This window comes from Ictidomys tridecemlineatus, chromosome 4 (assembly GCF_052094955.1).
Source record: "Ictidomys tridecemlineatus isolate mIctTri1 chromosome 4, mIctTri1.hap1, whole genome shotgun sequence".
Lineage (NCBI taxonomy): Eukaryota > Metazoa > Chordata > Mammalia > Rodentia > Sciuridae > Ictidomys > Ictidomys tridecemlineatus.
The window spans coordinates 129,972,087-130,000,015 of NC_135480.1; the positions used below are offsets into that span (position 1 = coordinate 129,972,087).

The 27,929-nt window shown below is 41.0% G+C and overlaps 1 protein-coding gene across 29 annotated transcripts in view; it reads left to right on the plus strand.

The window, feature by feature from the left end:
- The window catches only part of LOC120889783 (uncharacterized), a 259,751-nt gene that overhangs the window by 175,240 nt on the left and 56,582 nt on the right, over positions 1 to 27,929 (plus strand). For 10 of the 29 annotated variants that reach the window (XR_013438033.1, XR_013438035.1, XR_013438039.1 and 7 more), the window contains 4 exons: positions 18,001 to 18,119; positions 20,371 to 20,490; positions 25,644 to 26,008; positions 27,392 to 27,479. Coding sequence is in view for 4 of the 29 variants with exons in the window: in XM_078047429.1 (XP_077903555.1) it covers positions 20,469 to 20,490; positions 25,890 to 26,008 (141 nt within the window). In the remaining 25 variants the exon portion in view is untranslated. The other 19 variants (XR_013438042.1, XR_013438046.1, XR_013438049.1 and 16 more) reach the window with 13 other exon arrangements.

The window sequence follows — 27,929 nt, forward strand, 5'->3', positions numbered from 1 at the left end:
ACTTTGCTTCATAGTGTAAAAATGGGGTACATCACAGATGCCAAATCGATAATTACAAAAGTTGAGTGGTAGCTATAAAAATGGTTATATGGGTCTATCTGCTTTTGAATATCTTTAAACATTTTTGTAATAAAAAGCTTTTAAAAAGTAACATTAATTTCCATATGACAAGAGGGAGGAGCCAATAAGAATAGCTGGCAGGGATGTGTTTAGTCCATAAACTGGAGTTGAGCTGTTCCTCAATACAGATACTTCAGGAATTCCTTTTAGGTTAGGCCCTTGGAAGAAAATTTCTTTCTGTATAACAGGATGAAATATAAAATGGGGGGGGGATGCATAGAGTATTTTTTAAAAGTTTATTTATGCAAATTCCATTTGATGGCTTCTAGTACCTCTATGAACTTTGAGTCTAGAACATTGACTCAACAAGTAGAGGTGACCCCACTTTGAAGAAACTGTAGAGAGTTGGAATAAATGTGTCATGAGAGAATGGACTAAGGAATAGTTACCTAAGTTTCATGAGTTTTGTTTATTGAGAGTAAGTATATCATAATTATTTGGGGAATAAGTAAGTGAATTATTTCCACATAGTACGCAACCAACTATGACTTCACTGTGGTGACAGTAAGCCTGTTAGATTGAATCCAGTAGTGATCCATCACTTATAGGAAGGCATCCATGGGAAAAGCAGAGAGATGGGATTTTCCCAGACAAGGAGGATTAAATGTATGGGATGAGGTTCAGGTGGACTAGAGCTTTATTAATGTTGGTTACTTGATAGACAATTCTATGATGAAGAGGAAGGGAATGAAGACCTTTGTGGACAGAATGAGAAATGGAAAAAATTTTGACACCTCAGAATTTAAGAGCATAAACTAGAAAGATAGGGGGATGGTTTTGTTTTCTCAGATGATGTTTTTCTGGTGATAAATTCTATAAGTGTGTCAATAATTAAACTGGACCAAAGGTTAGAATCCTAAGGTAGGACAATATGGATCAAAGACCAGTTTATTAACTAGTCCATACACAGTGATTTTCCAGTTCCTCTACCAACTCCTTATCTGTTTATCCCAGGGACTCCACAAAATCTCTATGCCTTCTGCAACTCTGAGCTTTGAACACTGCTTTGAATTCTGACAAAGAATATACTCTAGTAGATTAAAAGGATGCTGTGATAGACAGTTTTTGTTTTGATTTTGCCAACCAGAATTCACAATTTTTCCTGGAAAACCTATTCAAATATTCCCTACGAAACTCAATTTTGAGACTCAAGTCTGCACCTTCCTTCCAGACAACTACTGTAAAAGTAGGTATGTGTGTAGTTTTGAACAACAAAAAAGCATTCCATACAGGTCTGTAGTAAGCAGGTGAAAATCTGTAAACCTGGTGCATACTTCAGCATTCACTGTGGGATCAGGAGCTCAAAGTGATCTGATAGATATATCATGGCTCCATCCAGCCCAGGAAGATCAATGGTGGCATTCTCATCCTCATAAGGGCAATATCTTGCATATTGTTATAAGCATGGGTAGAAATAATGTACCAATGGCACCTTCCCTAAAGGTAAGGATGACATGTCTGTATTCAACCAATCAGCTGTCTTCTTGTAAAGAAGAGCCCCTTGTTTACTTCTGCCAGTACAACATAAGCTCTGCAGTACCCTGAAAAGCCTCAGAGAAACACTGACAGATTCACACTGGGAAATGCAAGAAGATGCTAGGGTCAGGATGTGGTAATGATGGGGCATAAACCTCTCTTCCACCAACAATGTCATTCTTTACTCTCTGTGCATGTTTTTCTTACTTTACCACTCACCCGAAGATATCATTTCATTAGCATGGGTAGAAATAATGTACCAATGGCACCTTCCCTAAAGGTAAGGATGACATGTCTGTATTCAACCAATCAGCTGTCTTCTTGTAAAGAAGAGCCCCTTGTTTACTTCTGCCAGTACAACATAAGCTCTGCAGTACCCTGAAAAGCCTCAGAGAAACACTGACAGATTCACACTGGGAAATGCAAGAAGATGCCAGGGTCAGGATGTGGTAATGATGGGGCATAAACCTCTCTTCCACCAACAATGTCATTCTTTACTCTCTGTGCATGTTTTTCTTACTTTCCCACTCACCCTAAGATATCATTTCATTACTCTTAGCTTTATTTTACCCTAATAGTTTTGTAGATTAAAGGGTTCTCTGCTGTCCCTGCCTACAAGTCTCAGTGTTATGAATATCAATTAGGGTAAAATAAAGCTAACACTGAGACTTGTAGGCAGGGACAGCAGAGAACCCTTTAATCTACAAAACTATCAACAACAGACCAGGCAAATTGAAATATTCAGGAAGAGGGACGACAAGGACCATTTGCCTTAGGTGATTTTCCAGTAAGGGAACCTCAATGGCAAGATAACAGTATGCTTCTAAAATACATTACCATGCCCATGTGACAGGTTCTTAAGCAGCACCTCCTCTTTTCCCAGATGTTCTGTTAGCTTGCTTGAATCCACTTTGGCAATGCCCTAAATGCCCCCAGGAAAGGGTCACGCACCAGTGACAGGCTGATTGGTGACAAATTTTATTTAAAAAATGAATGATTAAGTCATTTTATTCTAAGAAAATGTACTTCTCTCTTCTTGATCAATTAAGGGGGAAAGTGTGGACAGCCATACAGTGCCATTAAGGCAAAACTAAGAGGTTGGAAACTGCCACCTCCTCCAACTTCACAAGGGAGGGGAGGGGATTCAAGGGCAAGTAACATACCTTCAAGAAGAGCTCTAGGGAACTTGTCACCTTGCAGAAGCAAATACAGGCAAGGGTTAAGCTGACTTTTTTCTTTCTGTAACCACAACCAATGGGGTTACCCCCTACCATGCATTCAACACAATACAAAGAAAAGAAAACTCTTGTAAGAACATTTATTGGGGACATTCAGTATTTCCTTCAGGGATAATTATAGGAAAGGAAATATTCCTTCTTTCAAATGGTGGATAAGAAGTTTCTCTTTACAAAGTAGGGAATAATAACCAAAATGGCTTCAGCACAGAAAGGGGCAACCAGAGACAACTGGCCCACTTGATGCCCACAGGTGAGACTTGAATGAGTCTTTGGATCCCTGTGGGGCATGGAGTTGATCCTTGTTATTTTAGAGCAAGGAGCCTTGAAATTGAAGGGATGCACTTGGACAAACTCTGCCTGGACCTCAAATACTGCCTTGGGCTGAGTTTTCCAGACATAACAGGGGACAAATGTGGCTCTTGGGGGCAGGTGACATTGATTCCATGCCAGTGTGCATGTTTCTCCCCCAGGACATTTTCACCATCTCTCATGATTCTGGGGTTGTCAGTATTCCCAGTAAAGGTAGCTCTCCTTTGGAGTAGGCCTCTGTCCTGCACAGGTGATGATGGGGAACTGCCCTTTTCCTGGAATCCTTGCCTTTTGCCTTTTATGTTAGAGTAAGGCCATTGAAAAAAGTTCTTCATCTTGTTTATGAGGCTTTCAGGAGGAGCTGGTCCCTTCAGTGACTGGGCTGAGTAGGACTTGCTCCCAAATGTCTGCTCTAATGTTCTGTCTTGAGGGTGGTGGCTCCTCCTTCTGGGTTGGCATGTGCCCAACCCTGCATCCCCTCCACCAAGCTCCCGTGTTTTGGGTCCTGGAGGGGTCATTGTCTTAGCAGTTGCTGGGCAGGTCTTATCTTGGCTTTTGTGGAAGTCAAGCTTAGAGACCCAGGGTCCCTGCCCATGCTTCATGCTAGTCTGTGTGTTGTCGAGGTGGACATTCAGGACCTGGGAAACTGCCATGTTCTTGCAGGAAGCGCCCTGGTCATGTTTAAGGAAGGTCTTGGAAGTCAAGCTATTTGAAACAAGGGGTATACCTTTGCTATGGCCTTGCTTTTGGCTAGGTTCCCCCTTCTTCATTTTAGCCATTAACTCACCAAACAATGGGTTGTTAAGGTGTGACAATCCAGGGTCTCTAACTGATATTTTGGGGGAATTTCCAGGAGTATAGACATCTGACACTGGGGAGCTTTCTGGCTTTCTGGTTGTCAAGACAGTGGGAGGTTGTGATTGACAAGCATATTGCTCCTGTGCCTTCAATGTCTCCCTGGATTTCTCAGATATCTTGGACATGGAAGAACTTCCCCAGGGCATCCTATTGCCCTGAGGCCTTGCTACACTGTAGCTGGAACTCAGTCTCTTAGGTCCTATTTCCTGAGGTCCAACCCCAGCTTGCTTCATGGGCAGCTTTGGGCTGCATCTATTGGCTGCTACAGGTGGTTTCTGATAAGCTTTGCCTATAATGCTCTGTGTCTGGGGCAGAACAGATGGTTTGCCATGCTTTATTCTTCGAAGGTCCTCTACCTGCTCATGCTTGATCTCAAAGACTGTTTGTGTCAGGATCACCTGTTCTTTCTTGACCATGACTGAGGTGGCAAGGAGAGGACGATCTAGACTTTGAGTTGCATTTTTGGTTTTCTCTTTGTCTCCATGAAAAGTATTAGATCTTCCTCCATGGGTCTTGGACATGCTCTGTTTAGAATTTACCCCAGAAATACGGGTGGCAGAAAAAGGAAACTTGGAGTGAGAAAAGAAGTGATGTGAATCTTTTTCATTAAAGATCTCTAGGGATTCCTGAACCCTGTTGGGAAGGCCATATATCAACCTCTTATGAAAGAGTGTAATGTGGTCTTCCATCATCCTTTTCTTGCCAGCATCGAGGAAGGAAATAGCCTGGGTAGTATTGACAGAGCTGTCTGACCTGGTTGGTGCCAATGGTTTGTGAATAGTTTGTCTGGTGGATTTCTCAGTTACAGGCAATGCCAACTTGATAGAATGCCATGATCTATGCACAGTGTCAGGAATCTGACCCTCATTGATTTCCTGAAACTTCTTGCTCAGGTGGGAGTTCAAAGCATTTTCAAGTTGTTTCTGAAGTGGATTCACCATTGAGGTACTTGGAGTTCCACCTGATGGACTCTGCAAGTGACATTCTAGGTCCTTCCTTGAGGAAGACCCCACAACATTATCTCGGTCACTCAGCACATGACGATTTTGCTCAATCTTGATACCATCTCTCTGTGCCTTCCTCACTCCCATCTTTAGGGGAAGCATTCCTGAGCTCAGTTCATGGAGGTTTCTGGGTTGGCTCGAGCCCCCCTTATTTATGTCTTTGATGTTCTGACTCTTATCCAAAGAGTTTCTTGAGAGCCCATGACTGCTCTTTGACTCAGAGGTCTCAGGAATTTTTTCAAGAGGACGCATCAGTGACAGGGATGCATAGACTCTGCGGGGCAGGCCCCACAAGTGTTGGATACGCCTCTTTCGAAGGTGGTGGTCTAGTTTCTTCTGAACATCTTCAGAGAGGGGATAATTTCCAGGAAGGATGGAGATTGCAACATGAGCTTTGGAGGATGGGTTAACCAACACAATGGTGGGAGCTGGAGGACAAAAGTCCTCCTGGGATTTGTGGACCACAGAGGGTAAACCCCAAAGACTTTCCTGTGTTTTTTGTAACACATTGTATTCGAGGTCATGAATTTCAGATGGCAGCAGACATAGTGCCTCATTCTTGGGTCCAAGATCACGCACTCCACAGATCCTAAACTGGTTTTTAGGAGGTGACAGAATTGGGAGTGGGGATTGAGGCTGAAGCTGGGTATGGGCATGTTCAGGAGAGAGATGTTGGGGTTGAGGTTGGGAAGAGGTCTTGGGCAAGGGTTGAGGTTGGCTCACAGGCAAGAACACAGGTGGGGTATAAATAAGGACTGGGGATTTGTGGGCTGTGGAGTCATTGGATGCTGTATTGAAGCAGACAAAAGCTGAGGAATAATCACCTGAAGCTGGTTCACTAGGGCTCAGGGACTTGGGGTGTAGAGATGGGACACCATAGAAAAGCTGGGTGTAGTTTTTCTGTAAATGGTCGTCAAAGCTCTTAGGATAAGGGGACTGCTGATCCACCTGTGGTTCCTCTGATTTGCCTTTTTCATTCCAAGAAAGAAGAGAGATGGCTGAGTCCTGCTGATCAGCAACTGACTCTGACCTTTTCTTTGAATTAAATTTTTGGTAATTTGGCTGATGTTGTTTTGGAAAAGATTCTGCTTTCTTTTCCTTTTCTTTCCACTTGAGGACATCACCCCTCTTTTTGATTTGTCTCTCCAGGCATGTCAGGACAGCGGGGGGCAGAAACCAGATGTTAGGAGTCTCCACACAGTAGGCTACAGTGTCTCCCCCAGATAAGTTCTCAGAACGGAAGGCGAGAAATTGCTTTTTTACACTATCTGGTGCCAAATTGGAAGACAGCACATTCTTGGCAGGGGCCTCTGACCTGGAATGGTCCATGCCTCCCACTGGAACAGAAGTGGACAAGCCAGCAGGACTGCTCACCACAGGCAGAGTGGCATCTTGTGGTAGAAGAGTGTCAGTTTCCTGAGTGGGATGTGGTGGCGGAGGGGGGAGGGAAAGTGATGGGGGTGGTAAAGTGTCTTCTGTGGCCTTGGAGTCCAAGGGAGGAAGAGGCTCTGGTGGCAGAGAGTCACTCAATGGGGAAGGTGAGAGAAGGTCAGCTGAGGGCATGACCTTGTTAGGGGGAAGAGAGAATGAGGAAGGTGGAGAAAGCTTCAACAGAGAGGCTGGCAATAGTTCCCCTCCTGGGACTGAGGAGAGAGCAGGGAATTTGGAAGGTGATGATTTTCTCACATAACCTGTGGAATCCAAAGGTGTCTGAATACTTGCAACATCTTCCAAGGGTGCCAGAGATAGCAGATGACTGACCTCATTAAACATCTTACAGAGGTTGTCTGGACGTAACAGTTGCTGCAAGTTGTCTCTATCCTGATATTGGCCCAGGGGGCTGTAAGGGACACAAAGTACAAAGCTGTAACAAGGACCATACAGGAAAAGGAGGTCTGCAGTCCTGTGAGTGAAACCTCCTACCCCCTTCACATTACCCATATCCTTCACCTCACAACACACTCTTTAGCACTTCCCAAGGCCTTCACTCACATACCTGTTGCTAGGGGTCCCCCTCCCTGTGAGAAGGCCATGCTGTACTGAATCTCTGGGGAATGCATAGAACATGTGAGAAAGGGACTAGGAATGAAGGAAAAGAAATGAGTAATCACCTTGTTATAACAGAAAACAGCTTCTTCAGCTCCTGTGTTTCTTTCTGGCTCGTTCTCGGACCTGGAAAACCAGGACAGTGGGTTATACATAAGGAATGTTTGTACACAGTGATCACACAGGGATCCCTTTATAGGAAAAGCTTATTAATATCCAGGTTGGAAACCCGCCAAGAATTTTGAAGACAAAGTCCAACTGGAGCAATAATCATTAAGAATTCTTTTATGTGTGTGGCTTCAGTGATGGAGTTCTTCACATAGTTAATCCCATTAGAGGCTCTGAACCAGTAGGTATAAGCATTGAATTCAGCAATTTCCTCAGAGATGGGTCTGATCACCCAAGAAATAAAAGTACATTGCACAATTTCAGGAAAAAGAAGTTCTGACTTCAAAGTAACCTGTAGTCCTTCTTCAACCTCACATAGTCAACTATTAAGCAGCGCCCATTTCCCATGTCCATCACTACTTATTACCAGGATGAGCACAGTAGGGGCCCTGAGGATTGTGTAAGGTACCACTGTCTCTCTCCTCTGAGGCTTTGTTTCCTGAGAGAGACTGTGGCTAAAAACTGACATCCTCAGAGGTCTTGGACCTGAGGCCTCATGGAAGGGGAATGATGGGTCACCTTTAGAGTGTTCCGATCAAATAAGAAGAAGCATACCTTTGAATGTTTCGCTTCTTCTCTTGAGTCTCTTCTTTTTCTGAGAACAAAAATAATTGAATCAGGGCCTGGGACTCACTTCAGTTCTCATTTTTCTATGAAACTCAGCTATATCTTCTCCACAATTATTATTACTCTACACTTAATTAATGGAGATTTCTTCTTTCTTTTAACTTTTTTAAGGTAATACAATATTCTCAATTTTCCCTCTGTAAAAATCTTAAGAGAGCATTTTACTTGTGAGCTCCACATTCTGACGTTCTCAATCAGAAGTCCTCTGCTGAAGGAGACCATAGAATCTGGAGCCAACAGTCACATCTGCCTCCCTCTCACAGGACCCTATGTTCAGGGGACAGATCTCAGCCTCCAGGCTCTGTTCAGAGGCCTTCAGAGGTCAGCACTGCTGTCCTTATTAGGACATGTCACCTATCCTTCATCAAACCTCCTTCATGTCCTCCCAACATGAAGGAGGTTTGATGAAGGATAGGTGACATGGGAATGGCACTCAGGATCAAGTGTCTGGAGAGACACTTCTTCTGAGAACCCACCATAAGTAAGGATGTCAATCAGGACCAGATTACTTTTTGGCATTTTCTCCTGGAACCCTTCACTGAGACCCCAAAATATTCTGTGAGCTTCAGTTGGAAAACTTAGTTCTCCCTGAGCCCTTGGCCCTGCCTGATCTCTTCCCCTAAAGAGTGAAGTTTTATCCTCTATTCCCACTTCCCACCTCACATGTCTCTCTGATCCAACCCAACTCATTTACTAATGTGAGAAGGGAAATGGGAAGCCACAAGAAGAACCCCTGTTGGGGGTCCCTACCTTTGGGATGTTGGGTTTTTCCGAGTGTGTCGAGAAAAATACTTTGAATACCAGGTAGCACAGGTGCAGAAGGAGCAACACCACCCCAGTCATAATGATGCTGCTGGGGACTGTATCCAAATAATCTAAGGCATGGTTCAGCCATGGCTGAATGTTGCTTTCCAGAAAAGAGAGAATATTCTCCATCATCTGAATCGCTCGGTTGCCTGAGGCATCTGAGCCCTGAGGGTGCCTGGGCTTGAATTTAAGCTCAGGCCTGCATCACAGAGCCTGGTAGAGTCACAAAGGGTTCTGAGCAATTGAGGAAGGTGTGCCCACAGTCCCTTCCTTCCCCGCCCACCAACCAGCAGACCCTGTGTCCAATTCCCACTCAACTGTTTCTTTGTAGTATGTATTATTCCAGGGTACTTTCCTGTTTTTTCTGTGATCTAGGCTTTACCTGAATCCCCCTTACTCTTGGAGCCCTTGACTTTACCCCACCAATTCCACTGCCTTGAAAGTCTGCACATTTTTCCTTCTATGCAGACATATCTCAGGGTCACCTATGTTCTTAAGTCCATCTTATCTACAGAATACTTTTATCTTACACTAAGTCATATGTAAAACTTAAAGATCTTTCACATGTACTTAGTTTTTTGAATGTTAAAATAAAAATTTTTGAGTTTCTGTCAGCTTTTAATACCTTCAGAAGGAATAAAATCACAAATATAAAATAAACCTAATTTAAATGTATATAAATAAAACTTCAAGCTTGCTTGTAAGATTGTATCATTTATTTTTCTGAAGTAGTGAAGCTTAAAATTATACAGAGGCATTGACATGCTCCATATATACATAAACATATAGACATATCCTTCAACAAATCAGTGTACTTTTTCATATGAACCAATTATTTCCTCCTTTTATATTTAAATCTTTCACTCATTATATTGATGCATTTCTTTAAACTCGACCTGAGATATAGACCATCTTACTTTTTCATAGGAATTTCATAACATATGTGACTTCTCAAACCAGGAAGAGGAACAGTATTCTAAGAAATTTATCCCATTGGTCCTTGGGGGCTGGGAGCCGCCTGGCCTTTCATATCCTTAGGACAGAACCTAGGCTTGAGTATTTGCACCTGGTTACCCTTATGGGAAACAAAGTGTGCTGAGAAGATTTGTGGTGTGTAACCACCCTGCTCATATCTGAATATCAACTGAAACTTTTTATTCTGGCTCTTTTCTGCAGGCTTAAATAATCCCAAATCCTGAATGTTGCCTCCTTTCTTTGCCTCTTTTTCTAATCTCTTTAACTCATGTGAGCTCTCCTCTCAACTGTCTCCTAATTTCTTATGAGTTTCTTAAGCCCAGAAGCCCTCTTTTTGATGAGCATGGCCGACACTCTTCTTTGACCTCTTTTGGCCAGGTAAGAAGCCTCCATGTCAGGGAAAGCCGTCTTTCATTCAGGCAGGAGCAAGTAGCTGCCTTGAGGATAAAAATCTGCCAAGAGCTGCCACTTCCCTGTCTCTTTGATATGCAAGCTCATTCAAGTTTTTATTTAATAATTTTTTCCTGTTGGAGACCCAGAGACACAGACATCTGTAAGTCACAGGCTCTGCCCTTAAAGAGCTCATGTTAGGACTTTAGAGATAAGTCCTACACAGTTCAACAGCTGTGGAAATGCAGAGGAGAGGTCCAATACTTCTCAGAATTTGTCAATTTCCAAAAAAAAAAAAATCTGTAGAGTAGATCAGAAATTATGGGTCCTAACTTCTGAAATACACCGTGCCTTGCTGTACCAAGGCTTTTCTGACTGTCTCACCAAATTTCTGATATAAATTAACAATCCTTTGAGAAAATGGAAAAAAAAGAACAGCTTTTCTCTTGTAAAATGATATCATGTACTAGATAAACTTTCACATTAATGGGCCTAGAGTTAAAATTAGAAGAAATTTTTGTGAAAGGCTCTTCCCAAAGTGTGAATAATATTCATTTTCAGAACCTGGTAGAAATTCCTTCAGAATTTAAAGAAACAATAGAATGGGTACAAATCTATCTATCTCTCTATCTATTTATTTATTTCCACCACCCATAAATTCCACTGATAATGAGAGGCAAGTCTTCATTGCACTTATTCTTTTTACGATGACATCAACTATATATAATATATTTGTTTTTCCAACTTAGAAAGCTTTCCAACTTTCATAACCACCCTGTGAAGTAAGCAGATAGGTATTATGCCCACTTTCTCATTGAATGAAACTAAAGCTAAGTGGTTTTTCTAGTTCACACAGTAGTAAGCAGCAGAATCCCAATAAATTCCTCATATTCCCAATGCATCTATTTTAAACAATGTTACTAACTAGTTTCTAAAAATACAATATGCTCTGAACCTAAAATGAAAACAATTACATGGCTAAGAATGTGTACTTTTTTCATTAAGTGGTGGTAATTTTCGGAAAAAAGAAACATGATATTTGGTGCCCTATCACCTCTCATTTTTCTTTTCCACTCTTAGCATTAGTGCCTTTAGAGTTGTTTATATCCCCCTCTGAAATCCTGCTTTGAAGAACTATGTTACATATCACTCCCAGTAAGGCATAGTAATTAATAAAAATTAAAATGTTCATTCCTCCTAGGACTACATTTCACACTTCTTTCCAACTCCCACACCCCCTCCCTTCTTCTCCCTCCCCTTTTCCCCTTTGCCCTATCTAGAGTTCATCTAATCCTCCCATCTCCCTCCCTTGCAGCATATTATAAATCAGCATCCTTAAATCAGTGAAAAGTTTCAGCATTTGGTTTTCTGGAATTAGCTAACTTTAGTTAGCATTATCTTCTCCAATTTTATCCATTTACCTGCAAATGCCATGGTTTTATTCTCTTTTAATGCTGAGTAATATTCCATTGTGTATATACACTGCTTTATCTGTTCATCAATTGAAGGGCATGTAGTTTGGTTCCACAGTTTAGCTTTTGTGAACTGTGCTGCTATAAACATTTATGTGGCTGTGTCCCTGTAAAGTATGCTGTTTTTAAGTCCTTTGGGTATAGACTGAGAAGTGGGATAGCTAGGTCAAATGGTGGTTTTATTCCCAATTTTCCAAGGATTCTCCATACTGCTTTCCATATGGGCTGCACCAATTTGCAGTCCCACCAGCAATGTATGAGTGTGCCTTTTTCCCCACATCCTGGACAACTCTTATTATTGTTTATATTCTTTTTGATATGTTTTTGTATTTGATTTGCCAGAATTGTATTGAGAATTTTTGCATCTAACTTCATTAGAGATATTGGTTGGAAGTTTTCTTTCTTTAATGTGTCTTTGCCTGGTTTTGGAATCAGGATGATATTGGCCTAATAGAATGAGTTTGGAATTTCTGCCTCTTTTTCTATCTCCTGGAGTAATTTGAAGAGTATTGCTATTAGTTCTTCTTTAAAGGTCTTGTAGAACTCAGCTTTGTATCCATCTGGTCCTGGGCTTTTCTTGGTTGGTAGTCTTCTGATGGCATCTTCAATTTAACCCTTGAAACTGACCTGTTTAAATTGTGTATATCTTCCTGATTCAATTTGGGCAAATCATATGACTCTAGAAATTTGTCAATGCCTTTGATATTTGCTATTTTATTGGAGTATAAGTTTTCAAAATAATTTCTAATTATCTTTTATATTTCTATAGTGTCTGTTGTGATATTTTCTTTTATGTCATGTGCATTAGTAATTTGAGTTTTCTCTCTCCTTGTCTTTGTTAGCATGCCTAAGTGTCAATTTTATTTATTTTTGGAAATAACCAACTTTTTGTTCTGTCAATTTTTTTCAATTGTTTCTTTTGTTTCAATTTCATTGATTTCGGCTCTGATTTTAATTATTTCCTGTCTTCTGCTGCTTTTGATGTTTATATGTTCTTCTTTTTCTAGGGTTTGAGGTGTAATGTTAGGACATTTATTTGTTGAATTTTTCTTCTTTGAAGGAATGAACTCCATGAAATGAACTTTCCTTTTAGTACTGCCTTCATAATGTCCCAGAAATTTCAATATGTTGAATCTGTATTCTCATTCACCTCTAAAATTTTTCTAATATCCTCCTTGATGTCTTCTTCAACCCATTGTTCACTCAATAACATATTATTTAGTCTCCAGATGTTGGAGTGGATTTTATTTCTTATTTTATCATTGATTTCTAATTTCATTCCATTATTATCTGATAGAACAAAGGGTGGACTCAACATCTTTGTTTGTATGTGGTGCTGAGGATGGAACCCGGGCTGCAAACATGCCAGGTGAGCACGCTATGGCTTGAGCCACATCCCCAGGCCCTTCTGATGATTTTCATCATTGTGTTTTATTTCCTCTTCTTGGAATATTTTGCTGAGGATGTTCTGTAGTGAAGGCTTTCTAGTTGTAAATTCTTTTAATATTTGTTTATCATGGAAAGTGTTTATTTCATCTTCAAATCTAAAGCTTAGTTTTGCTGGATATAAGATTCTTGGTTGCAATCCATGTTCTTTAAGAACTTGGTATATATTGTTTCATAGTCTCCTGGCTTTGAGGCTCTGGGTTGAAAAATCTGCTGAGATACAAATCGGTCCCCCACTATATGTGATCTGATTCCTCTCTCTTGTGGCTTTTAAGATTCTATCCTTATTTTGTATGCTGGACATTTTCATTATAATGTGCTTTGGTGTAGATCAGTTGTAATTTTGTACATTTGGTGTCCTGTAAGCATCTTGTATTTAGTTTTCCAATTCATCCTTCATGCTTGGGAAATTTTCTGATATTATCTCATTGAAGGGATTATGCATTCCTTTAGTTTGAAACTCTTTGACTTCCTCTATCCCAGTAACTCTTAGATTTGTTCTTTCGATGCTATGATGCTATCCCATAATTCTCAGATCATCTGCTCATGGATACTTATCATCTTCACTGTGTGTTCAATTGTATTTTCCAGATTGTATACTCTGTCTTTATTATCTGACATTCTGTCTTCCAAGTGACTTAGTCTGTTAATGATGCTTTCTATTGAGTTTTTTATTTGATTTATTGTTTCCTTCATTTCAAGGAGTTCTGTGTTGTTTTTTTTTTTAAGAATCTCTTTTTTTTTTTTGGTACTTGTATTTGCTCCCTTATCTTTTGTTGGTGTGATCAATAGATGCCTGTATTTGCTCCTTTATCTGTTTATTGGTCTCATTCATGGTTGACTGTGTTTGCTCTCTTATCTCCTTGTTGGAGTGATCAATATTTACCTGTATTTGCCCATTTGGGTCATTTTTTAATTCACATATCATTTTAATTATGAACATTCTGAACTCCTTCTCTGGGCTCTCAGGTTTTGGTGGTGTGGATGTACCCAAGCTTACCCTGGGCCCTGGCTGCCTCACAGGTTATCGAGGCTGTTTTGGGCAAAGCCTGAGCTCTGGTGGGTGTCTGCCAGAGGCTGGATGGACCCGGGCCTACCCTGGGCCCTGGCTCACACCCAAGTTGACAAGGCAGATCTGGGCCAGGTCTGAGCCCTGGTAGGGCTGTGTCAGTGGCTAGATGGACTCAGACGTACCCAGGCCCTGGCTCTTGTTCAGATTGGCAAGGTGGTACTGGGCTGAGCCTGAGCTCTGACAGTGGGTGGAACTGGTCCTGGCATGAGTCTGAGTTCTGGTGGGTGGCTTAAGGTTTATGTTTTGTGTATCTTTGCTTTGTGTCTCATTTTTCCATTGGCTCACTTTGGGATTCTACTATAGTATCATTCCACAGAGGATGAAGAGGGGAGACAACCACTTCCATCTCACCTCCACTCCATCCTTACGCCTTCTGGGTTGATTCTCTGCCTAATACTCATGTGCATTGCTCTGTTACTCTGCTTACATGTTGCTTTATGGTTATCTATTTCTGTGAAGTCCCTCTGGGGTTAGCTGCTTTAGATCAGAGACTAAACATTAGGTATTGTTGTGCAGTAGATACTGTTGAGGTCCACCTGCATCTCCTGTGTCATTCTAGTGTACTTACACCCCAGATAGCAATGGATGTTGCTTGTTAATTTTATACCTGAAATCTCCCCAGAGGGATTTTTCTTGCCTGATAGAAAACACCTGGTCTGGAGAAGCTTAAGAGTTTACATTAGCTTCCACCCATCCTCCCCCACAGAGCCCATAACTGTGTGATAGCAGGTGTATCAGCCCAGCACTCTTGCAAATGGGGAGGATAATCTGGTAAAATTCACTCTTCACAGGGCCCTAAGAAATCACATCATTGCCTCACTTCTTTACCTACGCTTTTCTGTCTTCCCCTGCCTTTACAGTGTTCCCTCACTCTATCACTTACCTAAACATTCCCATCTTGTTTTCTGCTTTCAGGGAGCATAATAACTAAGGTACTTCATGACTAGCATTAACACCTGGGGAAATTCTCTAAGAAACAACATATTGAAAAAATGATTATGTAGATGTTAATGAGTCATAAAATCAATTATCAAAGACCTAACCAGGTCTTTACAAGGACTAAACTGATATTAAAAGGAACTTCATCCTTTGATAAACTAAAAACTTGAGCACAGGGAGAAAATATTGGGGCAGAGATTCTAAAACAGGGGCTCAAGACAGTGGGTTTGCTCACAAAAATGAGGGAAAAAGCTAATGAGTAGAACTGAGAAATGATGCCTACTGTGTGCCTAGTACTATGTAAATCACTTTCAGTGGCACAAACAGACTAAGATCACTTTAAGTTCTCATCACTGGAACAGGTTTTCTTAAATTCTCTTAAGCTTGACTGGCCACAGAGCTGGGGATGAGATGAGTTTGCAAAACTGGATTATGAGATTGGTTCAGTGGAATTTTGGCGAACAGTGCACTGATGGAAGGGCTGCCTTTGTAGACCTGACATCTTGTGATAGTATCCTAGAGATTTTAAGAGAATGGCCTTGTGAAGCCAGCATAGGAAGAATTGCAGAATGAGAGACAAATTCATGCCATGGTATTTCTATCACAGAGGGTTCTTTGTTGTGATTTTGAGGGTTCTTATCAATCTTTGCAGAAGTTTTGGGGTCAAACAGATGGTAGATGAGGGATGAAGCAAGTAGTAAAGTTTAAGCTGCAAAAGGCACTTCCTAGAATGACAATTCAGAAACTTTGTTTTCCCCTAAAGTATCATATCTTTTCAGAAAAAGGAGGAGGGAGTATGTCAGAATCAGAAATCCTGTGTTTCATTCAGGTGTATGGTCGCAAACATAACTGAGTTCTTTTCTTTATCTTTGCTACTCCCAAGACAAAGGACCAGACTTATTTGTGAATTTAATTATATAATTTATATATATTTATTATTTATAAAACTATAATATAGATTTTATTTATAAATAAAGTATATATATTTAAGTGTATCAGAAATATAAGAAACTGTAATTGCTATAATGCAGTCTGAAACCAGTATATGTTGGTGTCCTCTAAGCTCTTCCAACTCTTGCTATCTATCATTAAAGATCTCTCAGGTTTCCAGTTTTATATCATAAAGACACAGAAAATTTGTATAAAGAGAATAATCTAGACTCAAATCCTGCCTCTGATATTAAATTCTATTTGATTTGGAGTAAATTACTCTTCTTTTCTGAACCTGTTTCCCCAAATGTAAAATAGGGGTGGAGTTTAGGGAGGCTTTAATAGAAATCTCAAAGGATATTGTAAGAATTCAGGGTGCTCAGACATGTGAAAGTAACTGGCTGTGGTTTGGTCAACTATTTTTCTACATTGGCTCACTTTTTCCTGCATTTGCATATTGGGGCTTAGGGGAGGCCTCAGAAAATGACTGCTAGCAACAACCATGGTGGCTCATTCATATGCAAGGACCCAGCAAGGGCCAAGGGAAATTTTAGAATCATGATACAAAAGTCTCAAGCTTCACTCTAATTGGACACCCCTAATTCAATTTCGGTAGCTGGGGAAATGTTATTCTCTGATTGGCTTAGATCCATACCATCACTGTGACAAGGAAATAGAATTGTTCTAAGTGTTTTGAAGTAATTAGGGCCCTCCTTTGGATCTGAAGATAAGACCAACACATTGCAAGCATTGTGGTAGTCACTCAAGGAGGTTGAAATGGATGTTAGAGAGACAACTTCTATGACTTCTACAATAAATAAACAATTTTAAACAATTTATTAGTGTTTCTAAGTGTCTTTATTTCCCTTTTGAAGTCACTAGTTAATTCACTACACTGAATTGACTCAGAGATACAGTTGGTAGATGGGGAGACTGGTGTCTTATTCCCAAACCAGGTAGTTACCAAACTTCACAATCTTGGAGCTTGAGAGGGATAGGGAAGGAAAGAAAAGAGAAAAAGAACAGACTGCCCATCCTTCTGCCAAACCCTGAACTTAGAAGTCATAATTTAGCTAGGGGTGGAAGAGGCTTGGAGTAAACTTAACTAGTATGCAGGATGGAAGGATTTTTATATTGAATTCAGCTTTCTTACACAGTAAAACATAAGTCTTTAATACTATCCCCAAATTACCCTACCTAAGCTGTTTTCAAGAAGTAAGAAAGAAAAGTTCAAAAGGACATTATTTTAACCTAGTTGTGGAATTTTTTAAAGTTTTACATTACATTCTTAAAATGAAGTAAAAAACCTATTTAAACCAGCTTATTTAATGTCTTGTGAGAAGCAGTCTAGAAAGACTTCAAGGTGAAAGAAGGCATTTAACCCTATCTTCAAAGGATAACTTGGTTTTAGTTTTGACAGGAAATATGGAAAGGGGATGAGATAGCAATTATCCATCTGCAGGTGTCCATCTCTTATATTGTCAGGGTAGACAACTGGTCTCCTGAAGAACACAATGTAACCAGGCTTGCCAGCTGTCAGACAATGGTTTTGATGAGAGACTTGCATAGTTTCCTTGCCATCTGCTGTTGCCACAGCTGCTAATATGAACATTCCTTCCCAAAGAAGAAACAGTTATATTTCATAGCTGTTTGGTGAGAAGGGTATGAATGGGAATATTAGACACTGGACATCCAGCAACAGAAAGATAGCTTGTATCTATAAAACATTGGTGCCATAGGTCTGGCAGGGAGTTTTGATGCTTATCCTATTACTCTAAGCCACAACTTTTAATAACCTTTCTGCATATCTAGTTTAGTAAGAGCTGATATCCATGTCTGTTTCCTGTGTCTTTTAAAACTGCTGCTTAGTGATTTTTCATGCACAGACATGATGACATCTGGGGAACAATATTATCTTTCACTAGGTTGAATTGGAACATGTGGATAATTTGTCAGGAACTTGCAAACAGGAAGGGCTATAGGTCACGAATATTATATCACCTTTACTTCTCACTTAACCTACTGTGTGTATCTAGAGGCACTTCTCAGCTTGTGTAGCCACTGAGAGAGAGGGGTCAGCACCACAAAGGACACCAACACCACTGGCTTGTGTCTGTTTTCAGAGTCAACATTACTCAGTCGCAGTTCCCATTCTCTGAACAAACACCTCATGGTTGACATGGAGCCCTGCAGCCCATTTCCTTCTTCCATTGAGAGGAAGAGGAACTTTCCCTGGGTGAGGGTAAGTCAGTCACTTCATTCTAGAAGTCTGCTTCGGAGGAACAAAGTAGCACCAATTCTATGTATGCTGGGAAATGGGTTGGGTCAGGGGCCACTATATTTTAGTAAATATATTATTTTGCAGCCAGAAATCAGTTTCTCCTAGAAATTTCAGTAGAACAAATTATTTCTAAGATGACATGGCAAAGTAGTAATGTTGTTAAGACATGTCCTGTTCAATATGGTAACCACTAGCCATAGTGGCTATTTAAAATTAAGTTTAAATCCATTAAAGTTTGAATTCTAATTCCTCAATCACACTAACCAGATTCCAGTTCCTAGTGGCCTCATGTGGCTGATGGCTGCCATATTGGAATCTGAGACTGAGAACATTTCCATTATTACAGAATGTCCTGTTGGAAAGTGATGTTGTTATTACATCATAATTAAGTTGATGGTTATAAAAATTCTCCACTTTCTTGGCATGGTGTCAACATGCCCCTTATTCCTATTACTTGGGAGGCTGAAGTAGGAGGATAGCAAGTTGAAGGCCTGCCACAGCAACTAAGAGAGAACCTGCCTCAAAATAAAAATAATAATAATAATAAAAGGAATGAGGATGTAGCTTAGTAGTAGAGCACTCCTGAGTTCAATGCTCAGGACAAAAAACAAAAAGTATTGTAAAGGTCAGGCAATGAGCATCAGAGGAATACATCACCAAGAGACTGTCTTATGCTATAGCAAAGGGTTTATTGGGGGTCCAGCATGTTAGGGCTTAGAGCTCACTTGAATAGAACAAAGAGCCCTGAGAACAGCTTAAGCAGAGCTTATATACTATTTCCTTGGAGAGGGAAGGGAGGAAAGTTATATTTTGCAGTCTGGCAGTTGGGGACAGCACATTCTGGGAACAAGATGAGCAAACAGTTCTTAAGATTTCAACAGTGTTTTGTTAAGCATATAGAAAATGGAGTGACAAGTACCTATTTTATTAACCTTTCATTTTTCACTTCTTTTTCTGGCTACTTTTAATCATAAAAGTGATCATTGAGGGGTGTCACATTTTATGTCTGCTAGTGGGGTATATTGTTGTCTGATTACCATAAGTTTAACTTGTCTAATTTGAGTTCAGAGAAAGTAAACTATACCGTTGAGCAAACAAGCTCCTATAGTTAGCAATAATATGAGGATTATTAATGGATCGGCCAGGGCTGATAAAAGAGTGGTTAACCAGGGGGGCTGTGTGAACCAAGACTCATACCATTCTTTTTGGGCTTCTGTCTCTGGTTGATGCCCTTTAAGGCATCTTTTTAATTTACTCATAGATGCTTTTACAACTCCAGTATTGTCGGCATAAAAACAACATTTTTCCCTCAATGCAGCAAAAAGGCCCTCTTCTCTCATGAAGAGGTTGTCCAACCCTCGCCTGTTCTGTAAAAAACTTCAGAGAGAGAGGTTACAGATTCCTGCAAAGCTGTGATGGAGGTTTCTAATATCTTTAAGTTTTGGTCTATTGCTACTTCTAATTGGGTCATTTGTTGTGTCCCATGGACCAGGGCAGTGGTTCTTGTGCCCACCCCTGCAGCAACTCCTATTCCTAATAGGATGGCTAAAGTGAGAGATACAGGTTCCCGGCGAAACAGGGTTGTATGCCCCCCTATTTGATCTTCAAATGAACCTGAGTCATGATAGAGCACTCTGGGAAACATCTACACCATTACATAATTAAGTACATCTGTTGACCATTTATGAAAGCATAAACAATGTTTACTTAATTAATGTTGTAGGGATGGACAAGGCAAGGCACCTAAGATAGTACCGAAGACAGGGAAACAGTCCTATTTGGTTGCAACTGGATTCAGAGGGCATTGCTTCTGTTGTAATCAATTAATCCCCTGAACCCCAAGTTTAGATAGTTTTAGAATTTTTGTACCTAACATGTAAGGGAAGAGGCTCAGAAGTTTACAGTCTGCAGAAGTTTATAAAAATCAGTTTTTGTTTTTGTTTTTTTTTTTTTCCCTCTCTGTTCTGGGCGAGTTAACTTTTCAAGGACACCTGGGAGGGGGAGAGCTTTTTCTCCCTCCCCCTTTTTTTTTTCCTGCCAGCTGTTACCATGGAGCCCAGTTGGTAACTTTTTAATCTTAGAAATGTAGCCATCTCTGTGAAGCCCCAGCTCAAGGCCAGAGGCTTTGTTTACATATTTTGTGAAAAACTATTAAGAGGGTGTCTAGCTTAGGAGTGCTGATTTTTTTTTTTTTTTTTTTTTTTTTTTTTAGCCAGTGGCCAAGTAGAACAGGGCAACACGAAAAGAGGAAGGTTATCTATACTGAACTCTTTTATAGGGACTCTTTTGCTGAAAGTCCTGAAGTCAGCCATGGTGAAGACTTCTGGAGAAGGTCAGTTAAGACTTTTCTGTGGGCCTAGTACAGAGGGGGAAGACGGGGAAGGTAGGGCTGAGAGCAGCTTGGTGGATCTGAGAATAAGGAAGGAGAGATGTAAAAGAAAATGGGAAAGGGGTTTGGGATTTTCCTAGCAATAAAAACTTGAGTAGTAGAACAGGTAGAGCAGAGGGGAAGACAGGAGTGAGTGTCCCAAAAAGCCTGTGAGGGACTTTAAATTCTTAGTAACCTGTTTTCAGTGATGACAAAGCAAGTTTAAAGGCCATTTTCATTACATGTTGGATAGGGGTCTGAGGGCTCTCCTCAGCTGGTTTGAGCTTTGGATTAGCTGGTAAGAGGACCTGGTGGGACCCAGTGTGGGCACTGACAGGAGAAGAGAGGAGTGAGTGGGTGGAGGGGTACCTCAGTACCTGCTACCTCAGCAAGGGGGCAATGGTCTGAGAACCGGCAGAGGTTTGGGTTTTTGATCTAGTAATTGAAGGGGAGAAATCAGGTTTCTGAGGTGGGAGTGACAGCAGAGAGTCTGGAGCAGAAGGCTGAGGGTGAGGAACTATTGGAGAAGCATAGTTTAGATGTGAGCAAAGGAGAGAAAAGGCCTCCTCATAGGGGAATCTCCTTCCACCCTTTTGAGCACTTGCAGAAGTTAAAAAGGTCACTCAGAATTATTTTAGGATCTAGAGACCCCTCTGGGGGCCATCGGTTTTGGTTATCTAATTGGAAATATGGCCAATGCTGTGTACTGAATTTGATGAGGAGTTTGGGTTCCATTAGGCACCCCGTGTATGCTCACATCCCCATGACTCAAAGAAGATGTTGGCTTTTCCTCCACACAGCCTTGACTGTTTGTGGCTTTGATAGTCCGCCCGCCAAACATAGTAATCTAGGTTAGCCAACCTGCATCTGGTTCGAGTGTCCCTACATCCATAATGTTTGTTTTCATTATCTATGGTTTGGAAGGGATTTAATGGAATTTTAGTGGGATCCTCTTCATCAGGGATATCCTAGACCTATAGCCAGCTGATAAATGTCTGGGTGGAGAGATGGCCATCAGGTTCCTAAGGGGGCTGTATGCGAGATAGACCATATTTCTTGTCCAGTAGGATTTGTGATCAGCCATTGTTGCTGAACGGGCTGATGAGGGTTAGGACTACTAGTGGTCAAGGGGAGAGTCTATAGCCCTATCCACACGGCGAATATGCAATTTGAGAGGGTTACCAGTCTTCTTCAGTTTCCAGACAGAGTCTTGACAGGGCGAAGGCTTGAGATGAGAGGCATGGATCCAGGAAGTGATTCCGTCTACCTTTACCGTTGTAGGTGTTATACGTAGCACCTGGTATGGTCCTTTCCAGCTGGGCTCCAGGGATGACACCTGATGTCGTCTTATGTAGAGGAAGTTTCCCACTTGATATTGGTGTGGAGTCCTTTCGTCCCCAAGTTGGTAGGCAGTGGCCAGCTGTTTTCATAGGTATAGCTGGGTTCTTTTAAGAGCTTTAAGTCTGTCAAGCAAGGGGGTGTGAAAGGAATTGTTAGGTCCTAGAGTTGGGGTTAAGTCCCTTACTGGAGGAGGGGCACCATAGAGAATTTCATAGGGGGTGAGGTTACACAAAGAAACAGAGGGAGTATTTTTTTGTACGAAACAGTGCATAAGGCAGGAGCATAGTCCAATCTTTTATGCCAGTCTCTAAGCTTAATTTCGTTAAGGTCTCTTTAATGGTTCTATTCATTTTTTTCTACCTGTCCTGAACTCTGGGGTCTATAAGCACAATGTAACTTCCAATTAATCCCCAGGGTCCTGGTTAACCCCTGACTTACCTGGGCCACGAATGCCGGTCCATTATCAGACCCTATTACCTTAGGCAGGCTGTATCTTGAAAAAATATCTCCCCACTATATGCCACTAGGACCTGGAAAATGGAAGTTTCTAAAGGTGCAATGTGAAGAGTACAGAGGAAAACTTGCCCAGTCTCCCATGACATACTGAAGGTTTCCAAAGCAGCATACTTTGGCTTTCATATTCCCCATGATATAACCTTTCAAGGAAAAGGTGTTCTAAAAGTGTTTTTATATTGCAGTGTGTTACTGTCTCTCACAAGGGTATTTATATTCCAAGTAATATTATGAACTGGAAAGTTATCTCCTATGGAAGTAATTCTTGACTTAAGGCTGAGGTGAGGATGATCTTTTTGGGACAGAGGACCTGCCATCTTACACTTCCCAGTATGTAGATTTTTCATGATGAAACCAAATAAAACTAACAAAATGCATATATATATATATATATATATATATATATATATATATATATATATATTCATGGAGCCAAGTAACTTCAGCTTAAAATAAGAATTGGAGATTTGCCTCACCAATTGACAGTGACACAGCACTACCAAACAGCTTGGCAAGGGCCAAGACTGTTACTCTTGTTGACTCTTGTGGGTTTACTGAGTGTCAGACCAAAAGCTTGTGGGGGCATGTCATCACCATGATATTTTTCATGTAAAATTTCCATTGTACTGGCTTTATAATGTTCACAACAAATACAGTTCTACACATATCTCATTTAAAAATAAATATGCAGCTATTACTAACTATGTACTAACACTTTTTATTCCCCAAATCAGACCTAGATAAAACTACTCTAGCTCTTACAGATGAGTCTAAATGAAGAAAAGGTGGAGTGTGTGTTTCTTAAACTTTGAGATTCCTGTTTGTGCCAAAGCTCTAGATTCATAACATAGATGTGAGAGCTCACTGCTCTAGTTATGGTGGTGACATAACTAAGTCCCCAGTTTACATTTTGGCTGGATTCCCCTTGAGTGGACAAGGGTACAACATTAGTGGGGATTCTTTGGAGTGAGGTGAATCTTAAGAGTAGTTTTGATTTGCATTTTTCTAATTACTAGAGATGTTGAACATTTTTCATATATTTGTTGCTTGATTGTATTTCTTCTTTTCTGAAGTGTCTCTCCAGTCCCTTAGCCCATTTATCAAAGACTTAGTCATTAGAATAGAGATCCAGCACCTAATAGAAAAAAAATGTAGGCCCAAATCTTCATTGTCAGCTATACTCCTAAAGTGCAAGAAATAAAATCAAGAATCAATAAATGGATTACTCATACATTGCTGGTGGGGCTGCAAATTAGTGTAACAACTATGGAAAGCAGTATGGATATTCCTTGGAAAACCTGTAATGGAACCACCATTTGACCTAGTTATCCCACTCCTCAGTCTATACCCAAAGGATTTAAAATCAGGATACTACAGTGATGCAGCCACATCAATGTTTATAGCAGCTCAGTTCACAAAAGCCAAGCTATGGAGCCAACCTAGATGTCTTTCAATAGATGAATAGATAAAGAAAGTGTTGTATATATACACAATGGAATATTACGCAGCCATATAGAAGAATGAAATTATGCCATTTTCAAATAAATGGATGGAACTAGATTATATTGCGTGAAATAAGACAATCCCCCAAAACCTGCTGAATGTTTTCTCTGATATGTGGATGAGAATAGAAGAATATGAATCTATTGGATTAGAAAAAGGAGAAGGAAGGAGGAGGGGGAGTAGGAAGGGGAATAGGAAGGACAGTAGAATTAACTGTCATTAACATAACTTTTCTATCCTTGTATTTGAATACATCACCAGGGTAACTCCACATCATATACAGTCATAAGAATGGGATCCTAATTAAAATAAGTTATACTCTGTGTATGTATGTCAAAATATGCCTATTGTCACATATATATAAAAAGAACAGATAAAAAAATACATTTAATTTAACCAAGTATTTTACATACTAATTTGACTGTAGATCTTATGTTAAACAACTTTTATTATCCCAAGGGACATACTGTGATCTGCTCACTTGGCCCTAACCATCTCAGCCTCCTTACTCACTTTTATTAATAATTCAGGATTTCGAAGTTTGCATTCGAGTAAGTATATTCCAGATTATTAGAGAACTGTTCTTATTAATGCATGCACACAGTAACACAGAAAACAGACCTATAAAGAGAATATTAAAATAAAATAGAGTAAATGCATAAAGACCAGGGACCATAGATAATCTTACTCTACTGAGATAATTCTCCCCCAAATCTCTAACAGAAGTTGTACAAATGTGCAGGTCCCTATTTCACAGCCAGGGAAGACTATACTCTGAGGATTCCCCCATGAGTGCTAAAATGAGTCTCAACTCACCCAAATGTTACCTCTTGAAGTTAGTGAAGGCTAATTATTCCCACTGGTCCAGCCAGGGCCTAAAGTTGAGCTGGGTCAGTGTTGTCTGCATCAATCCTGAATTCCCATCTGATGGCTCAATAAAGGATAAAGCTTTGAGGGCTGAGGAATCTGTCATCCAGCACACATGTATTATCCTCCAGGATCGCTTCCTAGAGTGGATGCCTTGTTCTTAATCCTAAATGTAAAGGAGGAATTCAAGCAAGTAACATCTTCCATGTAAAGCTCTAGGCTCTGCACTGTCTCATTCCTCCTAAGGAGCTGCGTCTCTCTGCATGCAAGATCTGCTTTCTAGATCTGATTATGGTAACCAGGCTGCAGGAGAAATTAATAGATTCCACACCACAGGGTACAGTGTTATGGGATGAATTTTTCAAAGGACAATACTGCCCCCCAGTGGAACATTCACAAAACCGCGAGTTTCTAAATAGGTGAATAGAGGCCGCTCTTCACCTTTACTTGTTTGGGAGTCGCCAGGCAGGAAACCCGGAAGCAGGGTAGAGATTCTTTTTTACCATTGTAGGATACTGAGAAAAAGGAATGGAGGAGCCGTTCTTGCTAACCTCCTCAATGTGAAAACAGCCCCTGATTAAATCCACATTCCAGGTCCTCCCCATGGAGGTTCTGATTTGGCAGAGTGAGATACTGGGGTGAGATATTGGGGTGTTCCGTGTTTCTACCCAGTGTCATTGGGATCATTTGGTAAATGGAGATACTCTGGGCTGGGAAGCGGCTCCTTGCTTCCTTAGGCGCACCCAGAAGTCGCCCCTTTGCTCTAAGTGTATGAAGCCTCTGCAGTGGCGCCTCAGCAGGGCCAGGGTGCACCCGCCCACTTCCAGCAGATCTGCCAGGTCCCCCTCGGTTTCCATGACGACCTGACCCTGCACCTTCCCTCTGCCGCCAAGATTTCCAGGACTTGGGGACAGGCTGGCTTCAGCATCCTTGGCGTGGATGAGAGAGTTGCTCCTGCCCTGGCGACCACAGGTAGATCTGGAATTGGGGATTTTCATTCAGGGCAGGTTAAGAGGTAACTTTATCATTAATAATATGTTTAAATATTTTGTTTATTAGTTTGAGTACTTGTTGAGATTTAATGGTTTTGTCTCTGACATGTCCTATAGGTACCCTTTTTTCTATTATTTTACCTTCAGCTTCAATTGTTTTGGATAGAGAGATTGATCCCTGGCTAAGAGAAGATGTGAGGTCTACCCATCCAGCAATTTACCTTTGCTCTGTGATCTATCTTCCTATTGGGGACAAGGGCACTCAGGTATGTAGCATATGTCATTAGCCACAATAAGGATATGGGGGACAAGGGCACTCAGGTATGTAGCATATGTCATTAGCCACAATAAGGAGGTCCCCAGTCGAGAATTTTCTGTCCCTCTCTTGACTTTCTGACAGTTCCTTCAAGAGCAGTTGCCTTGGTGGAGCCAAGATTTTGGGAGCTTGGTGGAAATGCAAAGGTCATGCTTTCAGAAGAGTCTAGGGTGAGCTTGGCATTCGGAAGCCCTGCAACTATTCTGATTAACTTCCCTATGAGAGAGGTGCTGGGCTTTCTGCTTTTAATCCTTAAGCCTAAGCATATACCAAAAGCTGCTTCAGGTAACTTGGACACTGCTGCAGTGTGGCTGGGCACAATTCAGAGCCACTTGTCAAAAGAAACAAACTTTATTTTTAGAACCACACAGCCAAACAAAACAGCTCCTAAGGAAAAACCTTCAGAGCCCAACTGCCACCACTGGCTTCCCCCAAGCCTCTCAACCTCCCCCACTCCTCCTGCTCTTGAGGCTGATTGGCTGGGTAGTGTGAGCAGAGCCAAAAAAAAGTCCCCCAATGAGCAGCTTCATGGTCTGAAAGGGCAGGGGAAACAGCCCAATGAGCATCACCACAGAGGAGCCAATCAATTGGCAGCTAGAAGTTGCTGGGGCCACTGTGAGCCAATCATCAACTGGCATCTGGAAGTTTGCTGGCAGCTGGAAGTTTGCTGGGGCCCCTTCAGCTGTGGCTCTCAACAGGACACCATGTTTCCACTAGTCAGATTCTATGCCAAGAGTCTGTTGGATTTTATTTTTGAAAGGGCCTGAATGGACCTGGAGGTCCCTGAATGACTGAATGACTTTTGATTCATTGTTATGCCTTTGGGGCAGTTTGGTTGTCCAAAGTGCCTGGAGATTAGTTGGAAACTTAAACATCTCAGGAAGCTGGTGGATATGCAGTTTGAGTGCCCACTGAGGAGAATCAGGAAATTCTAGGGAGGGATGTCACTTGTACTTTTCACAACAACCCAGTGTAAATATATTATCTCCATTTTGTAGAAGAGAAAAGGGAGAGATACAGAGCATTTGAGAAACTTGCTCAGTGGTGGAATCCAGAGGCAAACCCAGGATCTGACCCTAATGGAGCTTTCATTCATCCTCCTCCACCTCTGGCAATTCAACCAAACAAATTTAACCCCTCATTTACTGGTGAACTATTTCATTTCTGCCTCCTGACCCTTAAATATAGGTCAATGGGGGCAGATAAAACCACGTCTGTTTTATGAACTTTCTTATATTGATCACTCACAGAAGACTCCCAACAAAGTTTTTTAAATAATAGATGGACATAATACTTTTATTTTGTATATTTTATTTTTATGTACCACACCCAGTGCCTCACATGTGCAAGTCAAGAGCTCCACCACTGAGCTACAACCCCAGCCCCCAAGGAAAGTTTGAAGAATAAAAAGAACAAAGACAGTAAGTGCTTCACATTTCTTTTCATTTATCACGTGAATGAAGAAGAGAAAGAGACACAAGTACATTTGTAGTAACCTCTTCTGGATCAAGTACCTACGATATTTTATCCCATTCATTCCTGCACCATAGGATAGGAAATTAGCATAAATCCCACTTCTTTTTCTCTTTTATGAATGAGGAAACTAAGATTAAGTCCCTTTCCTAAAGACACACTGACAGATTATGATGGATTCAACCCCTCCACCTGCCCCGGATGGTTTGCCCTAAATGATTTTTGCAGGCCCTAATGCCTACTGGAGCATAAAGAAGGATGAAGAATTGTTAAGGGGAAGGTAGAAAATTTTTCCAAAGTGAAAATTTGGAGCTGGGTGTGGCTCAGTGGTAGAGCACTTGCCTAGCACATGGAAGGCCCTGGGTTTTGTTCCTAAGACCACAATATATATATATATA